The sequence below is a fragment of the Anser cygnoides genome, chromosome 6 (assembly GCF_040182565.1).
Source record: "Anser cygnoides isolate HZ-2024a breed goose chromosome 6, Taihu_goose_T2T_genome, whole genome shotgun sequence".
NCBI lineage: Eukaryota > Metazoa > Chordata > Aves > Anseriformes > Anatidae > Anser > Anser cygnoides.
In genome coordinates, this window is record NC_089878.1 from 15,626,701 (window position 1) to 15,652,159 (window position 25,459).

At 38.0% G+C, this 25,459-nt stretch overlaps 1 protein-coding gene across 5 annotated transcripts in view; it reads right to left on the reverse strand.

Moving 5' to 3' along the window:
* Positions 1–25,459, reverse strand: part of PARD3B (par-3 family cell polarity regulator beta) — a 399,412-nt gene that overhangs the window by 358,466 nt on the left and 15,487 nt on the right. For 4 of the 5 annotated variants that reach the window (XM_066999115.1, XM_066999112.1, XM_066999111.1 and 1 more), the window contains exon 2: positions 13,273–13,374. The exons of the other annotated variant lie outside the window; for it this stretch is intronic. In XM_066999115.1, the coding sequence (XP_066855216.1) occupies positions 13,273–13,374 (102 nt within the window). The remainder of the gene's footprint in view (positions 1–13,272; positions 13,375–25,459) is intronic. 5 annotated transcript variants of the gene reach the window in all.

Genomic DNA, 25,459 nt, shown 5'->3' on the forward strand with positions numbered 1-25,459 from the left:
CAAGATGTTTCCTCAAAACTCACTGTACACTTAAGTACAACCCTTCTCCATGTTGTAATTACCAAGAGATTACAGCCACTGCGTACAATGGACTGTATCTGCACGAAGGAACAGTGCCCCTGCTAATTCCAGAAGGAGTCAGACATCTTGGACATTTCATGCCATTTCTCTCCTGGGAGCTGATTGTTAGAGTCAACCAACCTGTCTTGAATTCGCTTTCTTTTCCTATAAATAACAACAGGAAAGAACAGACTTTCATCACCAAGTACATTGTTGAACAAATGCCTAGAAGTATATACTGAACAGCAGGCAAAATAATCCGATTCCTTGAAACTGAGCACCTTCCTCAGCAAGGGTTAATGACCGGTTATTTGTTTAATTTAGCTGGCAAACTAGAGAAGCTAACCCTCCCTCTGGAGAACCAACAGTCCAGTTTTAAGAAATAACATGCAAAAGCAGTGCCACTTTATTGAAGAAAATCTGTTCACATTATAGAAGTGGCATACCACAGTGCTGACTCAATATGATAAAGACTTGCTCTTTCCACAGTCAGGAACACAGATCAAAGGTTTGAATAGCAGTAAGGACACAAAAAACACACCCTTCAGGTAAACTAAAGTCCTCTGTATATCCCTTTATACAGTTTACAATCTTTCTTAATAAGCATATGAAAATTTATATCCAGAAGATCCCCTTCTCCAGTCAGCAACTCTTGAGTGTGATAATCACAAAATCAGTCACCAGAACAGTTCCCCCAGTGAAAATATACCTAATTATAAGTTATTTGTTATGTAAAGTATTAAATTAAATGGGTACGACGTCCTTAGTTTAAAGTAATTCACTAAATAACACAAGGCTTAACAGGAAAGATACAACACAGTGTTCAAGTCTACCCCATTGTACAGAAGAAAACCCAGCTAAACATTCCCAAGTTCTGCCCAAGAACCAAAGTACGTCCTTCCTCCTGTTCCTTGGACTTTGTTACAGCAGGTGACATGCCCGTGTGGTCTGACACCCACGCGGGCACTGCTTTACCTCCAAAGATACTAAGCATGCTTGACCCTGCCATGTAAAGGAAGCAGTCAGCTTTCTGCCTACTTGACCAAACAACTGGCATCAAACCAAAAAGTACTTTGGACCAAATTGAGTTGATTACTGGGGTTTTGAATCTTGGAAACAAACCTATTTAATACTTTAACCCATAACATTAACACAATTGGTTTTAAAAACAGCATCTATAGAGCTAAAAATTATATCTTTGTATAAAAAAAATTATCAGGTGATCTCAAGGCCTGCAGCAAGAGGAGATAGATGCATTTTTTTTTTTTTATATAAACGTCTTCACAACCATGCATATGGTCCTAACGAAGTTTTTGCTACAAATTGGAAGTTCAGTGGCTGGGAAAGGTGAGCACAACATTTGATAAATTTATTAATCAACCACTAAAAATGCAAACCTGGTGTGGTTACGCTGAATGGGAAGGACAAAGCAGTATTAGCATACTACAGAAGACGTGGAAGAGACCATTGGTGGAATTAACACAGAGTTCTTGAAAATAAACAGAAATAATAATCCAAGCTGCAACATGTGCAACCATGCTTGGACCAGTCCCAGCCTAAATACCTGCATACTAGTCAAACTTCTGCAGAAAGGTAGCGCAGAAGTTCTCCGTCTGTGCTGGTGTTCTAAACCAGAGAACAGCAATTTCAGAACAAACTCCTAAAAGTGGCAAGGGAAAGGAGCAAAAAACAAATGCTAACTACTTCTAATATGGAATATATCAAAACTTATGATGGATTTCAAGTTGAGTTTACACAAAAGAGGTTTAGATTCTGTGTTCAGAGACGCATCCCATACAATTCTTAATTTAAGCCATTTGGTGCTTCAGAGTTCAAGACAGGGAGCGAAAGGGAAGACATGTCAAGTGTGATACTCCCCATCACGATGGATAGTGTCAACAGTTTTCCATCAATACATACTGCTTTTGTGGAAGAAAGAAAAACACCTTCAGTTTTTCTTTAATTCACTAAAACATTAAAATATAGATTATAAAAACAACATCTGCAGTATACTGCAAAATTGTAACAGAGAAAGAGTGGTCTCCTATGCAATATGCTCCAAACAATCATCACTCTTGCCAATGTAAAAATAAAAGGATCACAGATTTTCTTTTCAGAGAATGTTAGGAATACTTTCTACTCTACTTCTGTCAAGCAACACAAAACTGATTTTGAAAAAAAAAATTACAGGATTTTAAATACAAGTTAAAAAAAACAAGCAGTCATCTAACGAAAAAAAGCCTTCAACTCAACTATTCATAACAGTTACTATAAACCAGTACTGAGGGTTAAAAGCAAGAACTTCAGTTCCATACAAAGATTATTAATAAAGCCAGTGGGTAGTTTTAACTTCATATGCATCTATTTCAAAACTAAACTTGCCACCCACAGTTATCAAAGTTCTTCACAAAATACATTTTGTACCCACTCCAGCAGATTAACTTCAATGCCATGAAGGTACAGCAGAGTACCACAAGACACCTAGTTCCTGCTGCTACATTGTTTGTTCACCTCATTAGCATTATTCTAAACTAGGCTACAGGAATTTCCTGATCATACAGTTTTTACTTACAGCTTTGATTCTTATGGGGTAGATATTAAGATATATAAAAAAGTTTAGGAAACCTTCCTTAAAGACTGAACATAAAATGTTCTAAGAAACATGTCATCTAAGGAAAACTTTTCAGAAGTGTTAATATAAAATGCATTAGCACCATATGAAAGACTCCTCAGATTTTAAAGATGTAAAACATTGAGATCAGGAAAATCTCAGTACTCTGAAACCCGGTTCTTTGATTTCTTATCAGTCAGTAATCTCTGTGTAGTCCCAGGAAGGCAAGCAATCATAACTTGAAAGTGCCACTAATATGACCTGGGTCAAGCTAAACCTAGCAGTTTAAGCTTAGAACCTCAATCAACAGCAAATGAAGACATTTCTTCAGCAAAAGAGCAAGTCTTCATCTTCTCTAATGGAGGTTCTTCCAAAAAAAATGATTAGCAACTTGATTTTATTAACTTGATTGCAAGATCTACCATAGTATATTTCATTATCCTCTTGAGAATTATACCTTAAAGTTAAAAACGCACTGGGAAAAGTGTACTTTTTAAAAAAACACTAATTACTATAATTACTAAATTCTGCTAAATAATCACAAGAGTAGAACTTGAGTTCATCAAAAAGTTAGCTCTTATTTAAAAAAAGCAAAAAAGACATGAAATGTATTTTGAAAAAGGAGGACGGTAACAAAATAGGCAGAGATTTAAAACTGGTTACTTTTAACTAGTAAGAAATGACACACATGAAAAAATACAAATTGGCAAAAACAGTGGTATAAAGCCATGTACTATTTTCATGCTGTTCAGGGAAGGCACAACACATCTTTAGGCTTCGTTGACTAGCTCTGCATGTATTTTCATCTTAGGTTCTGACTATTGCTTGTTTTCAGTTCAATTTTCAAGAACACATAACAAACGATGCCTCTAACCAAGCTGAAGTGTATGCAGGTCAACTTCACTAATTCTTAAAAAAAAATCACCTCTTAGAATTCCTGTTTGCCAAGTATTATCTTTTTTACATCTACAAATTTAACACCTTGCCATTTGTTCTATTACTGTGCATTTCCATAAGATACACGAGCAGATGGATGGCATTCATCTGAAGCATCTTTAGAATACAAGCTCCAGGTAGGGACTACTTCAGTTTTATAACGATGAATACATCCAAACAATTTTTTTCTGAATATGAGTAACAACTCAACTGGTATGAAACATCACTGCAGATACCACATTTACATTGATAAAAATGTGCAACTTAAGCAAATTCAAGTTTTAATTCTAATTATCAAAGACTAATACTGAAGTATTTGATTTTCAACTTTTACACACCATTCATTAGCTACAAATTACATGTACATGCTGACAGGATGCAAAGATACTGTGTATTCTCAAGGAAATATTCCCGAAATGGATTATGGGGGAGGAAGGAATGCAAACATTTCTAAATTTCTAGTATCATGTTAATATGTTCAATATAAAAATTGCAGTTTTAATATTTGAAATTATTTTATTATTTCAACTTTATTTAACACCTAATTTCTCTTTACAACACAAGTGTCTATACACACAAACTTTTATATACATTTATATGTCTATACATACATATAAACTTCTACATATGTCAAATTTTCAACAGCTTCATTGCTGTTCTCTAAATACTCCATTTGGCACACCACATAACTCATCACCATCATGTTTCATGGAAAGAATGTAACAAAATAAAAAACAGTGGTTAGAAATGGCAGCATTAACTAATAACTTGCCACAACAAGGCTCCCTTATTTTCATTCATCTGCCAAACATCAAGTGTATATAAGCACGTGTGTTAAACGTCAACATGAATAGACAGAATTCCAAATGTTACATCAAGAAAAATCTAAGGAGGAAAAAACAACTTGAGCCAGGCTAGCCTTATGAAAAGAGACACAGAGCTTCTTTCTGCCAGGATATGTGAATGCCCATCTCATTTGTGACCAGATGTACTTAAAACGAACTCTCTCCCTCCATTCCTCTCATTGTTTGAGAAACAGAAACTAATTGCTTCACTTGTCTTACCCCCAGTTGGTTACAATACTTAGTGCCCAGATGACAAAACATCTTCAGATTGAGAGAAAGCGTTGCAGTGGTACAGCTGAATTCTCTCCAAAACACAACTGATCCAAGTCCCAAACCTGCTCCCTGCTGTATATCTATTGCTTTTTAATATCCATTTTTAAAAATACCAGAATACAAGTAAGATAGAGGGATCAGTAGAAAATCAAATTAGAAAAGCACAAACCACAATTTCGCACGTATCTTAGACAGAAAGGACTAACTCAAGAATCCCTTTCCTAGCATTCAAACAGGGAGCTGTACTCCAAAGTTTTCATGAATCCTATTAGTGCCACAGATCCACAGTAGCATTTAAATTTCTTTAATCTAGAAAAGTAATGTAATACTATGGCAAAATGAAAAGCTCTGGTGATTACAAACGTTCAGAGAAAGCATTCACAGTTGAGGACATTAAAGTAAAAACATTGTAATGGAAAAAAAGTTTTGGAGTCCATCTGTTAAGGACCTTTAAAGCACATTTTTACTTGTAAAGTAGCTACAGCTGAAATAAGGAACCCTTGTAATATGTGCCAGGACAATATTCATTTTAAGAAAAATGACTTTATACAGCACTAAATATGTAAAAGCTTATGATTTTCTAGGATAAACAGGACGTTAATTTATGCATAAAGGCACTGTGTTATGGCTGTAAATCTATAAAACTGAATTTTCTTTAATAAGCAAAGCAACATTTGACCAGGTGTCTGTTCTTAAAGCTACAAACTTACCTTGAAGCATATCACTAGACCTGAAGTTTATTACGAGAATGTTTCCAGTAACCAGGAGCACATGATAGTGTAATTGCACACCCTGGAACGTAATACCACACTTAAAAAATAGTTATTTTAATGATTACACTAATGAGTTCTGAACTTCCAACCTACGCGGATTCAGTTTCATAATTACACAGCTTGAAATCCTCATCAGCAAATCCAAATGCTCCTGAAATCCAAATCATTTTATAATCTTGAATAATGCATGGCACCTCTGCAGCAAGAAATTAAAACAAATTTCATAAAAATGCAAAGCTTCATAATCTGTGTTCTAAAAGAAACTGCATTACTGAAATAACGTGTTGCTTAGTAAGTTCTACTGATAGTGATTTTCTACCCCTGGTACTCACAGTTCAGATCCCACTTCAAAAATAAACAGACTAATTCGTATCAAAATATCATTTTATTTATATATATATATATATATATATATACACACACACATATATGGTGATTCACGGCACACTCTATTACACAGGACTGAAATCAAATATTTGTTTCCTAAACAAGTACTGGCTCAAAAAGGCATAAAACCTTTTCTTCCTGAGAAGTGTGGTTTTTTTTTTTCCCTCTCTCTCTCTATATTTTTTACTATTATTTTTAAAAGGCTGTAGCTTGACAGGATTGCATACAATTTCATCAATAACAAACACAAAACTCTATCTTAATTCAAAGGGTCAGCAAATTAAAGTCTACATTTCCCCTCCCCCCACCCCCCAAAACGTGACCGTCCCCCTTCCCCAACATGCCTTCAAAAGAAAGAATTAACCATAGAAAATATACATAAGTACAAAACCATACATAAAGCATATACGAACTCATATTTTTTGGCAAGCATTGACGTGGTCCTTTTTAACAAATCCAATAGGTTAAGAAAAGCCTGTGACTCAAGATTAGGGGAAAGGCCGTCACTGCAGTCAATGCAAAAGGGTAGCTACTCTATTCTGCTCTAGGATTGACCTGCATCTCACTTTTTTCTCTATTTTAAGGTGCTCAAAAGCATAAAGGTTTTTACAATATGCCCTTTTCTGATGCTTCCCCTCCTTGTAGATATAAGATGCTCAGCTAACTATCAGACACCTGAAGAATAACTTACATGGACTCCCTTGATAGAACAGAAGCTGCACAGAGGTTTTATTCACAGCAGTGTTTGTGTTCGTATCTTCATTGCTCAGAACTAGCCAAGAATATTTTTGTGAACAGTACTGTGGAATCATTACTGTCAATGGTAACAATTTCATATCCCAGTAACTTTGATTATGGGAAATTACAACTGGAACATCACATTACAAGTTATTTTACAGGAAAGAAACAGACTACTCGGAATGTAACAAAGCTAAGAACACTATCATGGTTTTGGAGGTTGTAACTTCACTACTCAAAATAAAGAGTTTCATTTCTACCAATTTAGGGTTTGTCAGATGAATAAATTATTAGTTACCCTTTTTGTTAATCAAATTTTAAGACTTACATATCTATAGGATCTCATTAGTGAAACCACAAGATGTGAAAGCAAAAATCAGAAGCAATAACAGCCAAATACCTACATATATTCTGGCAGAGTTATTAACCACAGCCTGAAAACTACACTTCAGAAAAACACAGTAAAATCAAAATCAAAGAACTACAGCCCTTACATACCAGCTTGGCCAAGGTTCTGCTACTTCACTTTTCCCCACCTTAAAATGTACCAGGCTTTTGATGTACTAATCCTTATTTTACCCCGTTATGGCCAAGAACTAAAGATAAGACCTGGCTGCCTCGGGACAACAGGTCTCTCAACCAAGGCATTCAAACTTACAGTAGCACGATCAAGACTCTGCCAGCAGCACTAAGTATCAAAACTCTGGAGGGCGTATTTGCTGCAACCAGTTTAACAGCCCATGAAATCAAATACATTAAAACAATAACTTGGCTATGGTATTAATCTATGAAATATCATAACAAAACACTGCATCTCAAAAACTGAGTCCAGGAGCAACAAAAGTTACCTTTCAATTTTTCCCTTTATTTCATGCCTTCTTTGGCGCAGATTTATGGAAGACAAAACATTTGAGTTACCATACACCTATGTGGACTAGCCCACATCAATTTCACACTTAAAACATTACCTCCGCATCATAAGAAACCAAAAGTTGCTTTCTGTGCTACCAGATACATATCTTACATACTCATTCTTTATATCAAAGGGAAATATATTTTCAAAACCTTCTCTGGGGGAAAGTTGAATAATATACAACAACTTGTAGAGCAGCCTACACCGCAGCATACACTTCAATAAGTCGAAGCTCTCAGCCGTAACAGTCTTACATGGCTTGCTTTGTTTTTTCTATACAAGTGTAATATACTGCTGTACAACAAACTAAAGAATAAAAAACTCCATTCTGCATTGCAGTTATCAGAAAATTACAAAACCCTAGAGAAAATAGTAGACAGCTCAATTAGACAAAGGTCTAGAGTCTGAACAAAATTTCTCTCTGTTAAGTATGCACAATACGTATGGGTCATATGTTTCAGTATTAAACCACATGACAAAAAAAATGGGTAAAGCCCAGCATTTTCAGGCTCTACTGACCCACTGGAAACTAACTGAAATAGGGCCTCTGCCAAGGATTCACAGTTACAGATTTTAAAGCAGCAATGCTGTAGCTCCCCATTAGGAGAAGTTCACTGAGAATTCCATAGCCCTTTATGATTAAATTTATATTTTTTTTAGATCAAGATACTCCTGTCTCCTTGCCTTGCGATTTTGACTTCATTTTACCATTGATCAACCCGCTTGTAGAAGTCACTTCCTTCAACATCTCAGATACTCTTCAGCCACAACTTTACTTACACAAAAGTTACTTCAGTTCCAACTTCCTTTTCCACTTAGAAGGGAAAATGATAGCATGCATGAAAAGAAACTGTCCAGAGGTGGAACAGCTTCCATAAAACTTAACTGAAATAAACATCGCATCTTACAGTGTGCCATCACCTCCACTGCTGGAATGACAACAAAGGCCTCCAGAGTCACACTTGGATCACAAAATAAATGCTGTGTAAGTACTATAACCACCCAGCGCTTACAGTGACTAAATCTACCTGGAAACAACAGATAAGTTCAGTGGCTGCTAAAAGAAAGCATGTCTGTCAGGTACTCAGAGACGTTTCCTGCGTACAGTTTATCCTGGAAGTTGATATCCGCTCTGAATCCAAGCTTTTCGCACTTTGCTGAAGCAACTACTCCAAACCAACCTCTCATTCACAATACGGCCTTGCTCTAAGCTCCTCATTGAAACTAAAGCTACTTGCAAACAACCCTGTCTGAAGTAAGGTTTAAGAAGGTACTTAGCATCCTCTACAAAAAACAGCTTCAGCCAGATCTTCAGATTCTTTGCAGGAGCACGTGAGCTCAATAACTCTTTTCAAATCAGCAGCAGACAATTTCTCCAGCATTTGGAGACCTTCCAGCATACGTTTTCTTAATATCACATTTCTGCTGGTAGTGAATCGAGAAGGAAGAGTTCATTGATTTTGCTATTTATTATGTCATTAAGAGCTTGGCTAAAATAATTTGAACTACACTTGATTCATACTATTTACTTGATATCATCATTAGAAACATTTAAATGACAGTTACAATCCCTAAAAATCTTTTAACTGAATGTCACTGTCAGCATTTCATTTATGTTGCTCTGCATGCTTCAAACCCTTCTGCAGCTGTTAAAAACAACATACAGGTCACCTGTATTTAACCAAGGAAGAGTCCAAGAAAAAAAGTATTTCTGAGACCACACGGCCTGCTGGTTATTCCACTATCAGCACAACACTAAGCATCATCATCACATGCTCTTTTCCTTCCATTCCTTAAAAATACATAAATAAATAAAACCACCACACTTCCCCTCACACATCACACTTGGTCTGCTTAAACCAACTGAATTGCTAACAAGGCAAGCAAGCCTTTGGAGAAGCTAAGCTTACAGTACCTTCTAGGCTGAGAAGCCTAGATCTTTTGCCAGCATCACTGACTGTATGAGGATACCGTTTCTCCAGTAAGTTCATCAGCTTTGGTGGTCAAATTGTAGACGCTGCAATATTGCGCTTTTATCAGCGTTACTTGCGCCTGCATGGGGAGTCTTACCAAGGAAGAAAAAGGGAAAAAAAGCCACCCTTGACAGTAGACAATCACATCCTACTTCAGAAGGGCTCTGCTGATAGCTGCAGAGCTATTGTATTTAGTCCTATCAAGATAAATATTTATATAAGTCAGGTTAGATACAGAACTCTACAAGGAAAATACAGTTTTTAACACATTCAGAGAGCAGCAGGACTGTTCTGTTCTAGGAAGTTATTAACAGTTTAAACTCTTTTCCTGTAAACTGAGCAAGTTTTAACTTATGAACATAGAGCTCCATTACATCCTTTTAGTCTTCTGAAGTGTTTATGAATATATGAAAACATAACTCCATAAATAAATTAGAGGGAAATCTAGATAAGTACATCAAGTTTATTGAGTTAAGACGTGCCAAACACAGGCTCAGCGTACACAACGATATGAAGGGAAACATTTTGTATTCATTTTTGGTACAACAAATTTTCTTACAGCATTTTTCTCAGGCAAAGAAGTAATTTCAAGTGAGAGATCTGTTAAGAATAGCATACAAAGAAGACTCCACTTATAGCTAAAACACATTAAAACTGGACAGTTTAAATAGCCTTCTTATTCAAATGACAAAATTTGAGTTTCTGAATTAATCTACCATACAGAGCAATCAGGACACAAACCACTTGGCTAGATAACTCAGTGAAAACAAACTGTTTTAAAACTGTTCAACATTAGCTTTGACATCCCATTCAGGCCATAGATTATTATAGCGACAGCACAAGGGGCTCCTGCCATAAAGAATTGCCAAAGCACTTCCACGACATGTTACCAAGCACATCTAATACTAATTTAGGACCAGTTTATATGCGCAAGGAACAGGTTACCTGCTCTAGCATGCATAACAATGCAGCTGATAGCAATTAACTTCATCCACTGTACTGCCTATTATCCGGTTTTTAATTAATTTCAAGTTCAAGAGGAAACCATGAAGCTAACATCAGTAGAACTGCAGAGCGCTGCCACCACTCCTAATAAGGCCCAGCGGGTGTCCCAGCACCACAGCTTCCCACCGCTGGAAGCTGACCATTTCTTCTGCCATCCTGGTCTCTCAGTCATTACCGACCCATGACAGCGCTCTGCTGCTCACCTCAGGAGTGGCTGCGCCTCCTTAACAGGCTATTGTTAAGGACTGTCAAAAGCTTTTGAAATTCCAAATAAATTACATCTGATAACTCTCCCTGATTCACCGTGTTGTTGCTAAAGTGAAAGAATTTGAACAGATTAGCAAGCACATTTTCCTTTGCAGAAACTGTGCTAATTTACTGCTATCAAACCATGATCTAGAGCAGATTAATGCTTCAAGAAAAAGCACCAGCTAGTTTCCTCTGCCACTACAAAGGAGCTTGATGGTCAGCAATGCCAAACAATTTTGTTTAAAGGCACTGAGGTTAAGTGCAATGCTTATTTTTGTATAGACTGACTGATTTCCTGAGAGACTGCACTCCTGTCTTGGACACAAAGGAAAGAATGACAAGAATAAGGCAGCAACAAAGCTGTGGCCTATTCATTTATCACACATTCAGATAATCCTAACCAAAGAAAATCAGTGCATAGATACACATACCAAAATTTCTTTCATCTATTTATGGACTTTAAACACCAAATTAAATATCAGATATATTGGATCTCAACATCTCCTCCCCTTTTTGCAAAGCTTAAAGATACCCTAGCCAATATTCTCAGTGTGGAATAGCACTGGCCAAGGCTCAAAGGCTAACAAGCTACAATAAAACCATTACAAAATATTTGTAAGCCTTTTATAGGGCTGGTTCTTTGTTATCTGATCATACTGATTCCTGCAAGCAGGTAGTATCAATGACTTCAATATACTTGCTCTGAAGGTGCTATGGCCCAATTTCACTCCCATGAAAGAATTGTTTGACCCCTCAACCAGTAGTCCTGTTATGTGATTACATGTTTCTCCTCTAGTTTAATAAAAAAAAAAGCCATTGCAGCTACTGCTGTTCAGCAAGTCTTACTTATCACTGTTTCACCAAGGCCTTCTGAAGAAAAGACAGCAGTGATGCATCACCTATAGACACACTTGAATGTATCTCCCTTATTTGTACCACATGTCATTGAGACATCACAGGAAGGGAAATTGAGGATTTTGCTGTATTCCTAAACTGTCTCAGTCTACTCCAATGAATAACATCCTGTTTTGCTTCCTCCCTCATGCTCCCCCCCAAAAAAGCCAACCTCAGAATCCCACCTAACACTTTTATAATAGAAGATGCTTACGTTTACAGTTGTGTAGGAATTTCATCAGCAACAATTTTCAACCATAGTGATACCAACTGATAAAATATAAGGCTTTGGGAACAAGTAGAAAATTGGATGATATATCAAATGTTCTGCAAACTACTGCTCAAAAATGCATGAATGTTTGTCAGTACTAAATAGAGGTAATCCATGCTGGACATGTTAGCTTTTATTCTATTTCTATATTTTTATATTTATTTTATATTTTTTATTCTATTTTATTTCTATTAACTGATCAGACAGACAAGTAAACCATTTCCCTTAACTCTGATTATTTGATTCTATGACATATTATGCTGATGGCCTTATGCCTTGTATAGCAGTGCTAATCCTCAGAAAGCAATTGGTTTCCTCCAAACCAAAAAAGGTTTTGTACATTTCAAGTATACTTTCAATAAGGACAAACAAAAAATGCTAATTGTACATACAAAAAAATAGCTTCATTGATTTTAAGAATTCCCATACAAACACCCATAAAATGTCATGGAGGCACCTCTTAGGCAATTTGCTAAGGTATGGAGAAACAGCATCCCATTAATTGTAACCAAAGCAATGTACTTTTTATTAAAACAATCAAACAGCATGCAGAACTAGCATTTCTGTTTACAATACACAAAGTTTATTTTTGAAATCACCAAGCATATGGCACCTTAGGTAGACAAAGCTATAAACATATCCCACATTTAGATCTTCAGTTTCAAGTCACTAAACATTTTTTCCCTGTGATTTTATGCAACACGAAGTACTACAAATTTTATCTTTTTTTTTTTTAAACAGGGAAATAAGTCACCAGTTTCCCAAGCTATTTTTTTCTGATAATTACAAAAACATTAAAAGGAACTCCTCTGCATCTATTATTTCTCTACCTAGGGAGGACACCCGTAGCAAACCACAGAAACTCTTTGTGAAATACAACACAGTTGGGGCAGCTGTTCTTGTCATCACAGAATTTGTCTGTTTATTTTGTCACACATTCAGCCATGACATTTGAATGATTCTCAGAAACTTAATTCTAAGCAGAAGAGATTATCAAAGACATTTTAAGTGGCATAAAAAAAAAAAAGTCTTGTAAAACTCTCATTCCTTCACCACAGTTTTCATACAGCAATAAAAGGAAACACAAAACTGCTTGAAAAGGTTAAGTCCTAAGTCAACTGCTAGGTTCCTCTGATTATCTTCATTGTTTTGGTCATGCTTTCCCCTTCACCCTGCCCCCAGTTCTACTCCAGAAACAGTGCTACAGCACTTACAGGCAGATGTGTTTAATTTAAGGATATTCAACATCCACCTCACCTGGTGGAGATCCAAGAAATTAGAATGTATCATTAGTTATTTGAAAAGACATAGCAAAAAGCAGTAGTATTTTCACTCAGACTCTACCTTATCTTTGTCTTCCACAACATCTGCCAGCACATCATCAGGGTCCAGGATTCCTCCATCTGTGTACTCCAGGTGGTGAATATTTACCCAGTAAGTTGAATCCTGTAAGAGACAGACAAGCATTCTCAACCTAACCTTGCATGCTTTTAGCGCCATCAGATGAAGTATTTTTGTATCCCATCTCCTTCACACCCATTTCCCTCTTAAATCGTAAGGTAAAAGCTTGTTCTAAAATTGAATATTATTGAAAAAGGAGAAAAATGAAAACTGCAGACATAAGACACTACTTACAGAACTCTATGCAAAAAAAGTCTTCAGAATGTACATTTACATTGCCTTATCATACACTTGAATTCTTAGGTTAAATACTTGCAGAGAGTATGCTCTACTCCTGCACTGGACGTGAGCCTTGCTCAGGCTTATGAGACACAGTAGGCCTCGATGCGACCATTCCATGGCCAGGGCCACGAAGGAAGGACGGCATTGCCTTCAATCAGGTACCCACTGAAATCCCTCATGGGGAAACTACAGATCACGTCAGAGCACAAGAACAGTGTGGTAAGGAATCCAAGTCAATCACTTCATCTTACAAATATAGTGGCTGAACCAAAAATGTGGTGGAGTAGCTTTTCCCCCAGCTCAGCTACAGCTCAAGATTAACTCCTGATACATCGGTCCTCTACTGTCCACGGGCAACACAAGTAATGGGTGAGCACTAAAGGGCTCTCACTGATCGCACCTCAGACTCTGAGGCCTGGGCGCTGAGGAGTACCAGAACTTTCCCTGCTGGGAGGTACCAGAACGGCAGGTTCAGAGGAAAATCCCAAAATTGCCTGTAGTATTCTTCCATCCTGGCTACATTAATTCACAGCCAGTTGTCTCATGGTCCTACAAATAACAGCCCCAAGTGAAGAGCTCCTTGAGCTCTCCAGGGACTGCAGCATCCTCAATCTTTCCAAGCTGGGATGCCTCTCAGGCACCCTGAGGAGAGGAGCACCTCTGGGCCGGCTCCTCAAGGGACAAGCTTGGCCACCAGCAAACGCCGACCAGGAAGCAGATGAGTAGCTCATACCAGGGGGTGATCTGGCAGCGCGTGACTGGATTTAGACACCCACCGGGACCCTGCAGTAAGTTTTGGGTGAATCTTATCATCCTTGAATCTTTTCAGTTGCTGTTCCTATTGTAGCAAATACCACTGAAATCATTCTGTTAAACTGGTTGAAGATCAAATGCTGATTAAGTGCTGTTAAAAATCATACAATCTAACCTTGTTATTTACCATAAAGATGTAAAATAAATCCTAAATCACTGCTACATTGTGGTATAAATTCAATTCCGCAACAGTAGTTAGTGGAAATAGCTGAGAACATTTAGGTTTGTTGGTTGTTGTTTTTTGGAGTAGTTGATAGTTGGACAGCTTGAGTATAATCAGCGCACACACAAATACATATATGCATGGACACACACATCTCCTAACAGTTTCTGATAAATATTTAAAAAAATACACACACAATGTGTATATATACATACACACACACAAACGTGTAAAAACATTCACCATTTTTCTCCTCTGAGGAGGTTGCTCAGGCTATAGTTGCAAAAAAAAGAAAAAAAGTAGTAAATCCCAGTTTGTTTCCAGAAATTAATGCTCTCAAGTTGCAATGCAGCACTGTATATCATATAAACAGGGATTATGATAGTTTTCTGAAACTAAGTGTTTTCCTCATCCATTAACGACTCCACTTCAGTAACTGGGAGCTTAGCCATCCTTCCACTGACCCTGAAGCCAACAGGCTCAGACAGTACTGATCAAGAGCCTGTTCTCCAGACATGAAATACAAACAGGGGTGCAGGCACACAGCTTAGTAACCATTGTCCCCAAACCATAACAGCTAACTGCGTACACATAACTTGCCAGGAAGACAGGCTAAGTGGCAGTTCTATCTGAGCTTACCCTACCAGAGCCAGCTACTGGGGTTTAACAAACACATGGCAGCTCACCAACTCACAGCAACATGTTTGAGCGATCTATGGTACCAGCATCAATTCAATGCTTATCAAGGCATCTTCTACAGCACACTGAAGAGGAAACATGCTTACTTAAGATCACAAAGCATATCTGAGACCTCCATCAAATAGTATGGAGACTGGCCAGAATACGCTAGAATTAAGGATCAAGAAACTAGCATGTGCACACATAGCCTTAAGAAAGGCTTCAGAAATGGGAAAGAACACTGCTGAGGCATGACATGCAATCTCAATGATTCTACTTACTATATCTGTATCTTCAATCCCTTCTTCCCTGCCCGGTCTTATTAGATCACTGTTCTCAGAAGCAAAGTGAAGCGCAATAGACGCAGCATCCTCACTAGCAAGTTCCTGATCGCTGGTTTGGATGTTCCCCTAGTAATGAAGTTCCTGAGAAGTAGGTATATCCCACTCCGTATTTATTTATGGCCATTCTATGACTTTTGGCCATCAGCGGACAAGGGATAATTAAGGTAACTCCATTGCAGGTACAGATGTGGATCAATTTGATTAGACTTTTTTTTAATCATTAATAGGCAGCAGTCAAAACAAAAGAATTCACAACTCACAAAAACCCTAATAATACCAAAAGGTCAGCTCATCATGCTGCAACCAATTTCACTGGTGAACTCTCACAGAATGTTTTCCCTGTTCTGATCCACCTACCTTCCACAGTTCAGTTTCAATTCTGACATGTACTGGTTTCGGCTGGGACAGTTAGTTTTCTTCATAGTTGCTATGTTTTGGATTTGTAACCAAAACAGTGTTGGCAACTCGTAAATGTTTTAGCTATTGCTGAACAGCATTTACACAGTGTCAAGTTCTTTTCTGCTTCTCACCCTGCTTCACCAGTGAGCAGGCACAAGATGCCTGGGAGGGGACAAGGACAGCTGACCCCACGTGCCTAAAGGTATATGTCATGCCACATGACATGGTGCACAGCAAAAAAACTGGGGGAAAGGAAGGGATGGTTAGAGTTGCACACACAGCTGTTGCTTTACCTATTAAATTGTCATTACTTCAAACCATGAGTTTTCTCAGTTTTAACTCTCCACTTCTTTTCCCCATTACAACTAGGGAGGAGTAAGCAGCTGTGTGGGGTTTAGCAGCCTGCCACAGTTAAACCACAACCTTTTTACCCCCCGTACTTGTTTGATGATTAGGTATTTGTACAGTACAGCACAGCTGAATGACAACCACCTAATTAAGTACATGGAGCATCTCTATTTGTAACATGTCTATTCTATCAGGAATTTACCCCTAACTACAGTTATTTAATTTTGCACTGAAACCACCCATTTGTGAAATAACTTTGTTTTTTCTCCACTCTAGATATCAGGTGCTCAAAATTCTAAAATTTAACAAGAAAATCAAATTGCATGTTTTCATCCCTGCAAAGTGATTAAATGCAGTCAACTATTACCGCTCAGTGGTCTATTTTTAAGCTCATGGTTTAACTATTTTTTCTATAACCACAAAATTCCTAAGATCAAAAGGGGGAGAAGAAATATATCTCTGTGCAGCAAGCAAGCAGGTTAACTTTGATCAAATAATTTACTTAATGCTGAAACCTTGTGAAAGAGCACTGCTTGACCCTACCAATAAACCTACAAAGTAAAAAGATTCCCTCAAACTGGAATGCATCAGTAGCTACAGATGTTCCTCCTGAACCTTTAAACAAACAGGAAGAATATTCATACATATTAACACTAAAACAGCATACTTGAAAACCACTCCTCTTAATTAGATGAACTTCTGTGGCTAATATTTTTGTCTGAAGATACATTAAAACCTGTTATACATATTATGCCACTTAGAGAGTCCTACGCACAGAATAAAGCTGACGTGAAAGAAAAAAAATCAAAGAGCTGATTGGAATATTTTGCTTTTGCTGTTTGCTTCTATTTGTGATTCTGTAGCTGTACCAACCCAGATGTGCCTTTGAAAGAGAAACAAAGAAAAAAAGGAGTGTAAAAGCTGTATTGTCCCAATAGAATGCAGCAAGTTGGCAGGAAACAAGCTCAAGACAAACAGCCACCCTAAATTCCATCACGCTTAACAAAACCCTAATCTTTTTACTTTGGGCCACAACAAATACAGTAATTTTGTGTTTTTGTCAAAGGCCCTATAAAGAGAAAGTAAAGTCTCTAGATCAGTCTGAAGGAACAGAAGACACCATTCCTCAGCCAGCCTTTGGAGCAAGTGCAGCTTCAGGAGCCACATCTTTAAAAGAAAGAAAAAACAAATCACACCAAAACACTAGAACAGAACAAGATTCCCATGGTCTCCTTAGTGGATGAAAAAAAAAAAAAAAAAAAAAACAAAATCCACTGTTTAGGTGCTGGTCCCCCCACGGCGGCTCAGATCCACACCGTGTGAAAGCACTGTGACCTTCTGGGCACAAGGACCCCCCAGTCACAGCAACTGCCCGACTACAGCACTGAACACGTACTGTTTCGTAACCCAGTTTCACATCCGTATTTCTATTAACTTAACCGGAACATCATCCCTGAAAGTTAGAAAACAGAAACTACGGAGGCAGAGAGAGCAGTGATTTTGACAGACTTGTTTGATGAAACAAACAGTAACTGCTGGTAGCAGTTTCCTCCTAAGTGGAGGAAGTTCACTCTGCACAGTAACAGATGTAACAATGCCTCCGACCAGCAAAACGCTCACCCATTCCAAAGAGATTCCGGAGCCAGAGAACATTTTTTGTTCTTGGAATGAACTCCAAAAGCCGCCACACACAGGATACAGTGTCTATTACAAAACTAAAATCAGTGTATCAATGTCATCCATTTCTTTCCTCCCAGACAACTACAAAGAAACAAACAAACAACAAAAAACAGGGACTGAATACATTAAAGCAGCTAAAGCCTCCCCCCCACCCCCCAAGAAATTACTCCCCAACCTTTACGAGGACACTTTGCAGCAATTAAATGCACCTGGCAGAGCACATGCTCTTAAGCAGAAGAGATGAAGCAGAAGAGCTCTCCTGCATGTGCTTTGCAGAGGACAAAAGGTCTGCAGCCTCCAAAAACACTGTCCAGATTACCAAATCAAAGGGATGACCTGAATTCCCAGGTACTAATAAAACTGTATTTTAAACTTATCTCATTAATTAGCTTTGATTCTGGAGGTTTTGCACAATAGCCCTTTCTTCTACAGAAGGAGCAATTACTGAGCAGCTTATTATGCACCAATAGGACATTTCTTCTGCAAAAGCAGTGTTTTCCCACCTCACATGTTCTCTTACCTGCTTTGCTAAGCACCACCTTCCAGAATCACAGTGTCTACTTAAAATAGGGAGGAGGAGAAGAAATCCACTACTAAGAAGTCAATTGGCTTCAAATCCAGTCAAATAAATTTGCAGCATATTTGCTCGTAAACACTCTCATGTTAGCAGGGTCTTGTAGGGGAAAAACAAAAACTTTTTTTTTTAAAATGGTGTCAAAAATCCTAATAGCATGAGTGTAAAGAACTGATCTTACCATGCTGCATATAACCCTCGTACAGAACTTAAGATACAGAACATCTAAATATTTAAAGGAAAAGCATGAATAGGTTACCTGGTATAATACATACCAACACTTCCCAAATGAATATTGAACAGTTACACAAATGCACATATTACCTTAGGGCTGCAAGTCATGTTTTGTGTTTAACATCAAGCCACTTAAAAGCTGTTTATCATCATTCCCTTTATGTGTGGGAGAACACTTTAGGAATTACTATGCAAATATTTACCAAATGATAAATTAAAGCCAGGTCACATGAATGCACAAGTATGTTGTAGGCAGAAGTGACAAATTTAAGGAAAAGTGGTTTTGATGTTCACATTGCAACAGAATCCTAACTAAACTGTTGCCACCTAGTGCAGCACCTTCAGCCCTCACATAATTCGAAATAATTTCAAGAATTCTTCTATGCATTTGTTTTTGGTCAAGAATGAACAGATTCAAGTGAAAGACCAATGATTCTATGATTGAGGCAAACCTATTTATTTATTTTTAAATACACATTTTTAAGACATCAAAAACTTGGAGGACCATCTTGATTCCTTTTTCCTCCCTGTGAATTCAAGTAGGAAACTGGCAGTCCATTTCTCTGAAAACTTCATTTTCGATTAATGAAAATGAGAGAGAGAAGGGTACTACCATTTAATCATTTTTACATTGCATAGTGCAATGTGATCTATCACCTCCCAACCTGTAAGTACTTCATGATTTCTATAAGCAGTCCAAGGCTACATGATGCATCAGCATCCACAGCCAACTAACTTCAAGCATTAGTAGTCAGCTCTGCAAGCTGTGGTTTGAGTTACAAGAAGTATGAGCTTGGTCACAGCCTCAGACTTCATCTCTAACTCCTTCCCAAAACTTAGCACTAAATTAGAACGGCCTCTAGCACTTTGTTTGCTTACCACCACCACCTCCTAACAAGCCTGAAGTGTCTCTTCTATTCAGGCAGCGTTTCACCCCTCAGCAGTTAGGCTACCACCACCATGGTAGCAAAGGTGGGGTTTCAGCTTTGTGGGAATATGAAGGCAGAGTTCCCAAAATCAACAGCTGATCAGGATGTAAAGATTTGCATAACACATATTAAATCTGCTGACTACTAAATACTCCTCAGTCACAGCAGAGGGATTTCTCAAGAATGACCTAGAGCTGAACAGCGAGCAGATGTCAGCAGCAACAGAACAGGCAGGCACTTGAACCTGGGTATACAACCTAAGAAAAGCAACAATAAAAATGTATCACACCTCCTCCTCTCTCACAGGAAAAGAGCTGAGTCTAGTCCATAGATGTGAGGACAGCTGAAATGGTAGACATTTATATAATCTCTCTAGCAATAATATGTTGCAGGCATGACATCTTAAAAACAAAATAAAAGCAAACACGAGAAACTGATGTAAAAAGCCAAGACTAACAGCTTTCTGCACAAGAGATTAAGTCTACTCCAGACATTTACGGAATTCAACACACCCTAATGTTGACCAGACCCAAATAAGCCCCCTGTACGAAGACCAATTGAGTATACATTATGACTTCTTTTCACAAATTTCCAGAAAAAAAAAGAGAAAGCAACATTTGGGTTTCACTGCTCAGGAAACTTCCAGAGTTAAGTTTGCATTACAGCACAACAGAATAATTTACGAACCCATGTTTCCAAGTCTCACTGTTGAAAATAAACTCAGAATTAATTACTTCACCTTCATAGCTCTATAGTTCTCCTGAATAAAATTGAGACGTCTGTAATAATTTCTAGATAGAAGTTCAGAAGTAGCAGAAACCTTCAAGATAATAATAGGAAAATAAACACATCACAGAACAGTGAGATGGTAAGAAATAGATGCCTCACATATTCCATAGCAATTTTTGCTTTCAAGAAAAACGAATCTGCTTGCACTAGAAATGAAAATGCTGTAAGATGCTAGAGAGAAGATAAAACTTCTTCATATGGCTCTACCAGGTGAAGGGATACGCACTCTCTCATGTCAGTGACATTCAAGATCTACACAGGCTGACTTCAAAGACACAAATTAAAGCTTAGAGGGGAAGGGGGGTGGGCAGGGAGGACAGAAGGTGCCTGCTCAGAAAGAAACTGCTTTTAAGCATCTAGCAATGAAACAAGACAAAAATTCTTCAGTTTTAACGGTAGATTTACTGGGGCTGACTAAAAAGCTCTCAACTCTCCTGCCAAAACATAACTCCACCTCCCTTCCCGCAGCATTCCCAGACAGGACAGGCATTGCTAATACAGCTACACACACGCAGCCTGAAACCGTAATCTACCATAAGTCACAAAGACACTGAGTACGCAAGAAAGTAAAAAACACAGTACTGCTAGAGACATTTTTAACAGCATTTACATCCATTAGCTCCCTGCTCAGGAGGGCAGAGACCCACCTTACAGCCATAACACTCGTGGAACACAGCAAAACTTCCCTCCAAGCTCCCCTTTCTGCAAGAGGAGACCACCCAAACTATGTGGGGAAGTGCTTCTGGGATCGCAGGCTACATCACACAACTGCAACACATTTAAGTACCCAGCTGAAGTAATCGCACCACCACCTGCTTTGCTAGGGACTCTTAAAATGAGTTTTCACCTAATAATCACTTACCCAAACTTTGACCAATTGCCTCAACAAAATTAAAGGGATACTAGATTACCATATACTACTGAGCATGGTATTGTACTACTAATAATGGCAGCCACCTATCTAAAACTCCTCCTTAGTAGGCCTCCCCTATTAATCATATACAACAGTGAGACTGTACCAAACTGTTCTCTAGTCACTTACAATATGTTTTGATAGCATATCTGCACACATGAGGAACATACAGGAAATAAGGTTACTGGACAATCCCTAAATCAGTACATTTCTGAAAAAAGCAAGAAGTTACCTGCAAACAAACATGAAGAACCATCTTTTCCTGAGGATTCAATACACCTCAACTACAAAAAAAAAAAAAAGAAGCCCTCACAAGATCAATATGCTTTTTAGCACAGGTGTTTATTGTAAAAGGATATGCTTAATCTGTTTGTGCTTGTTTTACGTTAGCTTATCTGCCCTGATTTCAACACAGGAAATGAAATTAGAGATCATGGGAAATAAAGTCATTATAAATACTACTTCCGTGATTCTTTGTTTCCAGCTGCAGTACGTACATTGATTTTCAGAGAGGTTAAGGATTTTTTTCACAAAAGAACAAATTTTACTCCTAAAAGAAATAAATTAAACATTCAAACATGAGCTGAACCAGACATCCCTGCAAAACAGCACACTTTGCCCTGTCTTTTAGATGATCTGCTTTTAGACAATACCAGAGGAAGCTATTCCAAGTAAGCTACCAATGAAAGGCCCCATTTTATGTATTTTTCCCCCATACATATTAACTTGTTGTCCATATTCATTCACTTCATCTTTCAAGACTATTTCTGAAAACTGCACACACACACACACCCTTTTTCTTTATATCATCATTGGATGTGATATCGCCAAAGGGTAGAATCACAGAGTAGTAAAGCAGTCCCAGAAAAATAAGATTTTTACTTAAGGTCACTTTAAATATCCAGTTTTAAAAGCTTCCCTTTTTGAAGGTGCTAAATACCTGACATCAAAATGGAGACTAATCATATGGGGTAAATGAAGAAACAGATTCAACAGGACATCCTGGTCACTAAGGCTGGGCTTTACACCTCAGCCAGTATGAAGTTTTTGTGAAGTCTGCTCACGCTGTCTGCTGGCTCTTAAGGATCAGAGTGGAAAAAGCAAAGCAAACAAAGACAAACAAACAATTCATGCATGAGGTCTGCGGAATACCACAGACCATTAATAGAAGAACTGTTACACATCTGGGAAAGGGCAAAAAAGCCTTCCCTTGCTTTTCTTTGAAGTCAAAGGGAACACTGAGTGAAGACAGACACAGCGTACAACCAGAAGGCATGGCTTCTTTTTAGCTTTCGGAATGCAGCTAACACAGCATACGCACAGCACTGTAAGGTATATTTAACATGCTGAATGGTCATTATGCTGCATAGTCACTCGAGGGACTGCAGTATTTCTAGCTCTTTAGCCACCTTTGCCTGGTAATTATTTGAGAAATTAATAGGACTACATACCACTACAACTACGCATCAAAACACAACAGCATGAGATGAGCATGGTCTGATAACCACTTCTGTCTTCTCCTACCTTCTTCAGCACACCACCATACACAAAGCTTTAGTTTAGACAGATGAAACTGAACTGCTTCTCAGTCTTTTTCCTCCTCTTTCCTTCTTCAATTCTTTTTTGGTTACAATAAATAAATTCTTTTTTTACTGAGAAGACAGGAAAACATGCATTTATAAATCCTAATAGCCACCTCCTTACAGCAAGCCAAACTTAGACATCAGCAAGGTTCCATCTTGGGCAGTTTCTCAAGGTGAAGATGCTTTCTTGTTCTTTAGCCATCTTTAAATGATTATGCTTTGATAAATCAATAGGGCTACGTACTAACAAATGGAAAGTCTTTTTATTTCTTGCAAGGAAGGAAAGGTAGTTATTCTTCTCACCTAGTGAACTCCAGTATCCCTAGAGAGCAGGAAGAAGAGAAAGTTGGTTTATCCTGTCAGATGAATATTCAGGGAGGAGGGGGAAGTTATATCTTCTTGAGGAAAAAAAAAAAAAAAAAAAAAAACAAACCTGCAGAGACTCTAGCACATTGTAGCACAGAATCCCCAACAGTCCAATGGTCAGAGCACAGATATATAAATCCACCACCACAAAAAAAATAGAACATTTTAAATTACATTCAAACTGTGATTTGGAACCTTTCAAAAATCAGAGCATTCTGATTTTATACTGAATCTGAGTAACAACCAGTCTCCAAACATGGCTTGCTACTTGAATACTATCTGAAGACTGAATAAAATACGATTTAGACAAGATACTACAGGGCTGAGGATTGCGAAACCCACACCTTTCCACTGCCCTCCAACATTTGACATTTAAGAAACATACTTCAGCGAAGAACAAGTATGCAAAACCAGAACAGGCAAAGATCTTTGCAGACATGCATTTAGACAGAGGTCCACACAGACTGCAGTACTAAGAACTACAACAAAAAAGCTCCTTAAAGTCTCGGCTAAAACTGAAGTGCACTGTATGCCAGGCTTTGAATTAAAGACAGCCTGTCAGAATGTAAATAAGAAACGTAAACAGATATTCAGTTATAAACTAATATCTTTCAGCTCATTGAGCCCTTTAGACTAAGTTGCTTCAACAAGCTAAAACCACAAAAGCCTCACTCCTAAAAAAGCTGACACAACAGCTCCAAACAAAACATCTCTAAGTAAACCCACAACATTTTAAGCACATACTTTAACTTTTGTATCCCAAGTTCTCCACGTCAAGTATTAGCTAAAATACTCCAAGTGCTATTATTATGCCAATAAGCAAATTGCTATACCTCTACAGGCAGCTGACCAATAATTAATTAGCATTGGGCCTGGCTTTTTGTTTCTTTGAAGGAAATACCAGAGGGTGAAAGGACCCCAATCATTTCTTAAAATCCAGCTTAAAGTGAGCACGTAACACTTGAAAGCTACTCGTTCAAGCTACCAGCCATTTTTCACACAGAAATAAAATAAAATAAACTATTAAGAAAAAAAAAGAAAGACATGCATACAGATCTATTGTATTTTAAAAGTAAAGTTCAGGTTAAGTGAGTGAAAAACAATGTTGATATTTAGCCAACTAAAACTGAAGATACCTTAAATTCAAACCATTCAATACAGCTACTGATCACAAGAACTCAGGGCTGGCTGTAAATTCACACAGCTGAGCTGGTTGCTAACTCTACACTGAGGTATACCAGATCCTAAACAAAAAAACTGATAAAGGGCTCAGCAGTTACAAAAAGAGCAGCCACCACTTCAGTCCTGCATCTAGATACTATCTAAGATAAATTTATTTACAACTTGTTTGGCTTTACTTTGGTGAAGTGATTAATGTATTTGCAGCTGACACAGGACTGCTTATCAGGGGCAGCTGGAGTTTCAAATGTGTGATTGAGTAATAGCAGACTCCAAACTCCCATACCAGAGAATACAAATGCTGGTAAGACAATGCAGATCAGGTATGATTAAATCCCCTAACTCCTTATAATGTAAACTGAGCTTTAAACAAAGCTCAAGCAAGGAAAAAACAGCAGTAAATTACAGAAGTATATCCATACTTCCACATGAGAAGCCAGTATATATATTGGAGGGGGGGGCTTTTTTCTTCCAAGGATATGAAAGTATTTCACCGATTTCTCAGAAAGCAGTAGGGTGGCACTGCAGCAGCACAGACCTACTTGCTGCACAAAACAGACACTGGGGAGCATGGCCTAGGGCCTGACTGACCTTCCTGCTCCAATATATAGCCATTAGGGACAATGTGCTAGAAAGCTGCTGAGACAGCCATGGTAGCTTTAAAAACCAGAAGCATGAGAAGTATTTGAAGATGCAAGCTGAGTCCCTTTGAGACAGAAGTTCATCTGTTCATTACACAAAAAAGATAAAAGAAGGGGGGGGAGGTGAAGTAGCAGATGAACTTAGAATTGCTTGTGCAGAAATAAAGGATTCTCAGCCATACAGGTGTTGGAGCAAGATCTGTACTAAACGAAGC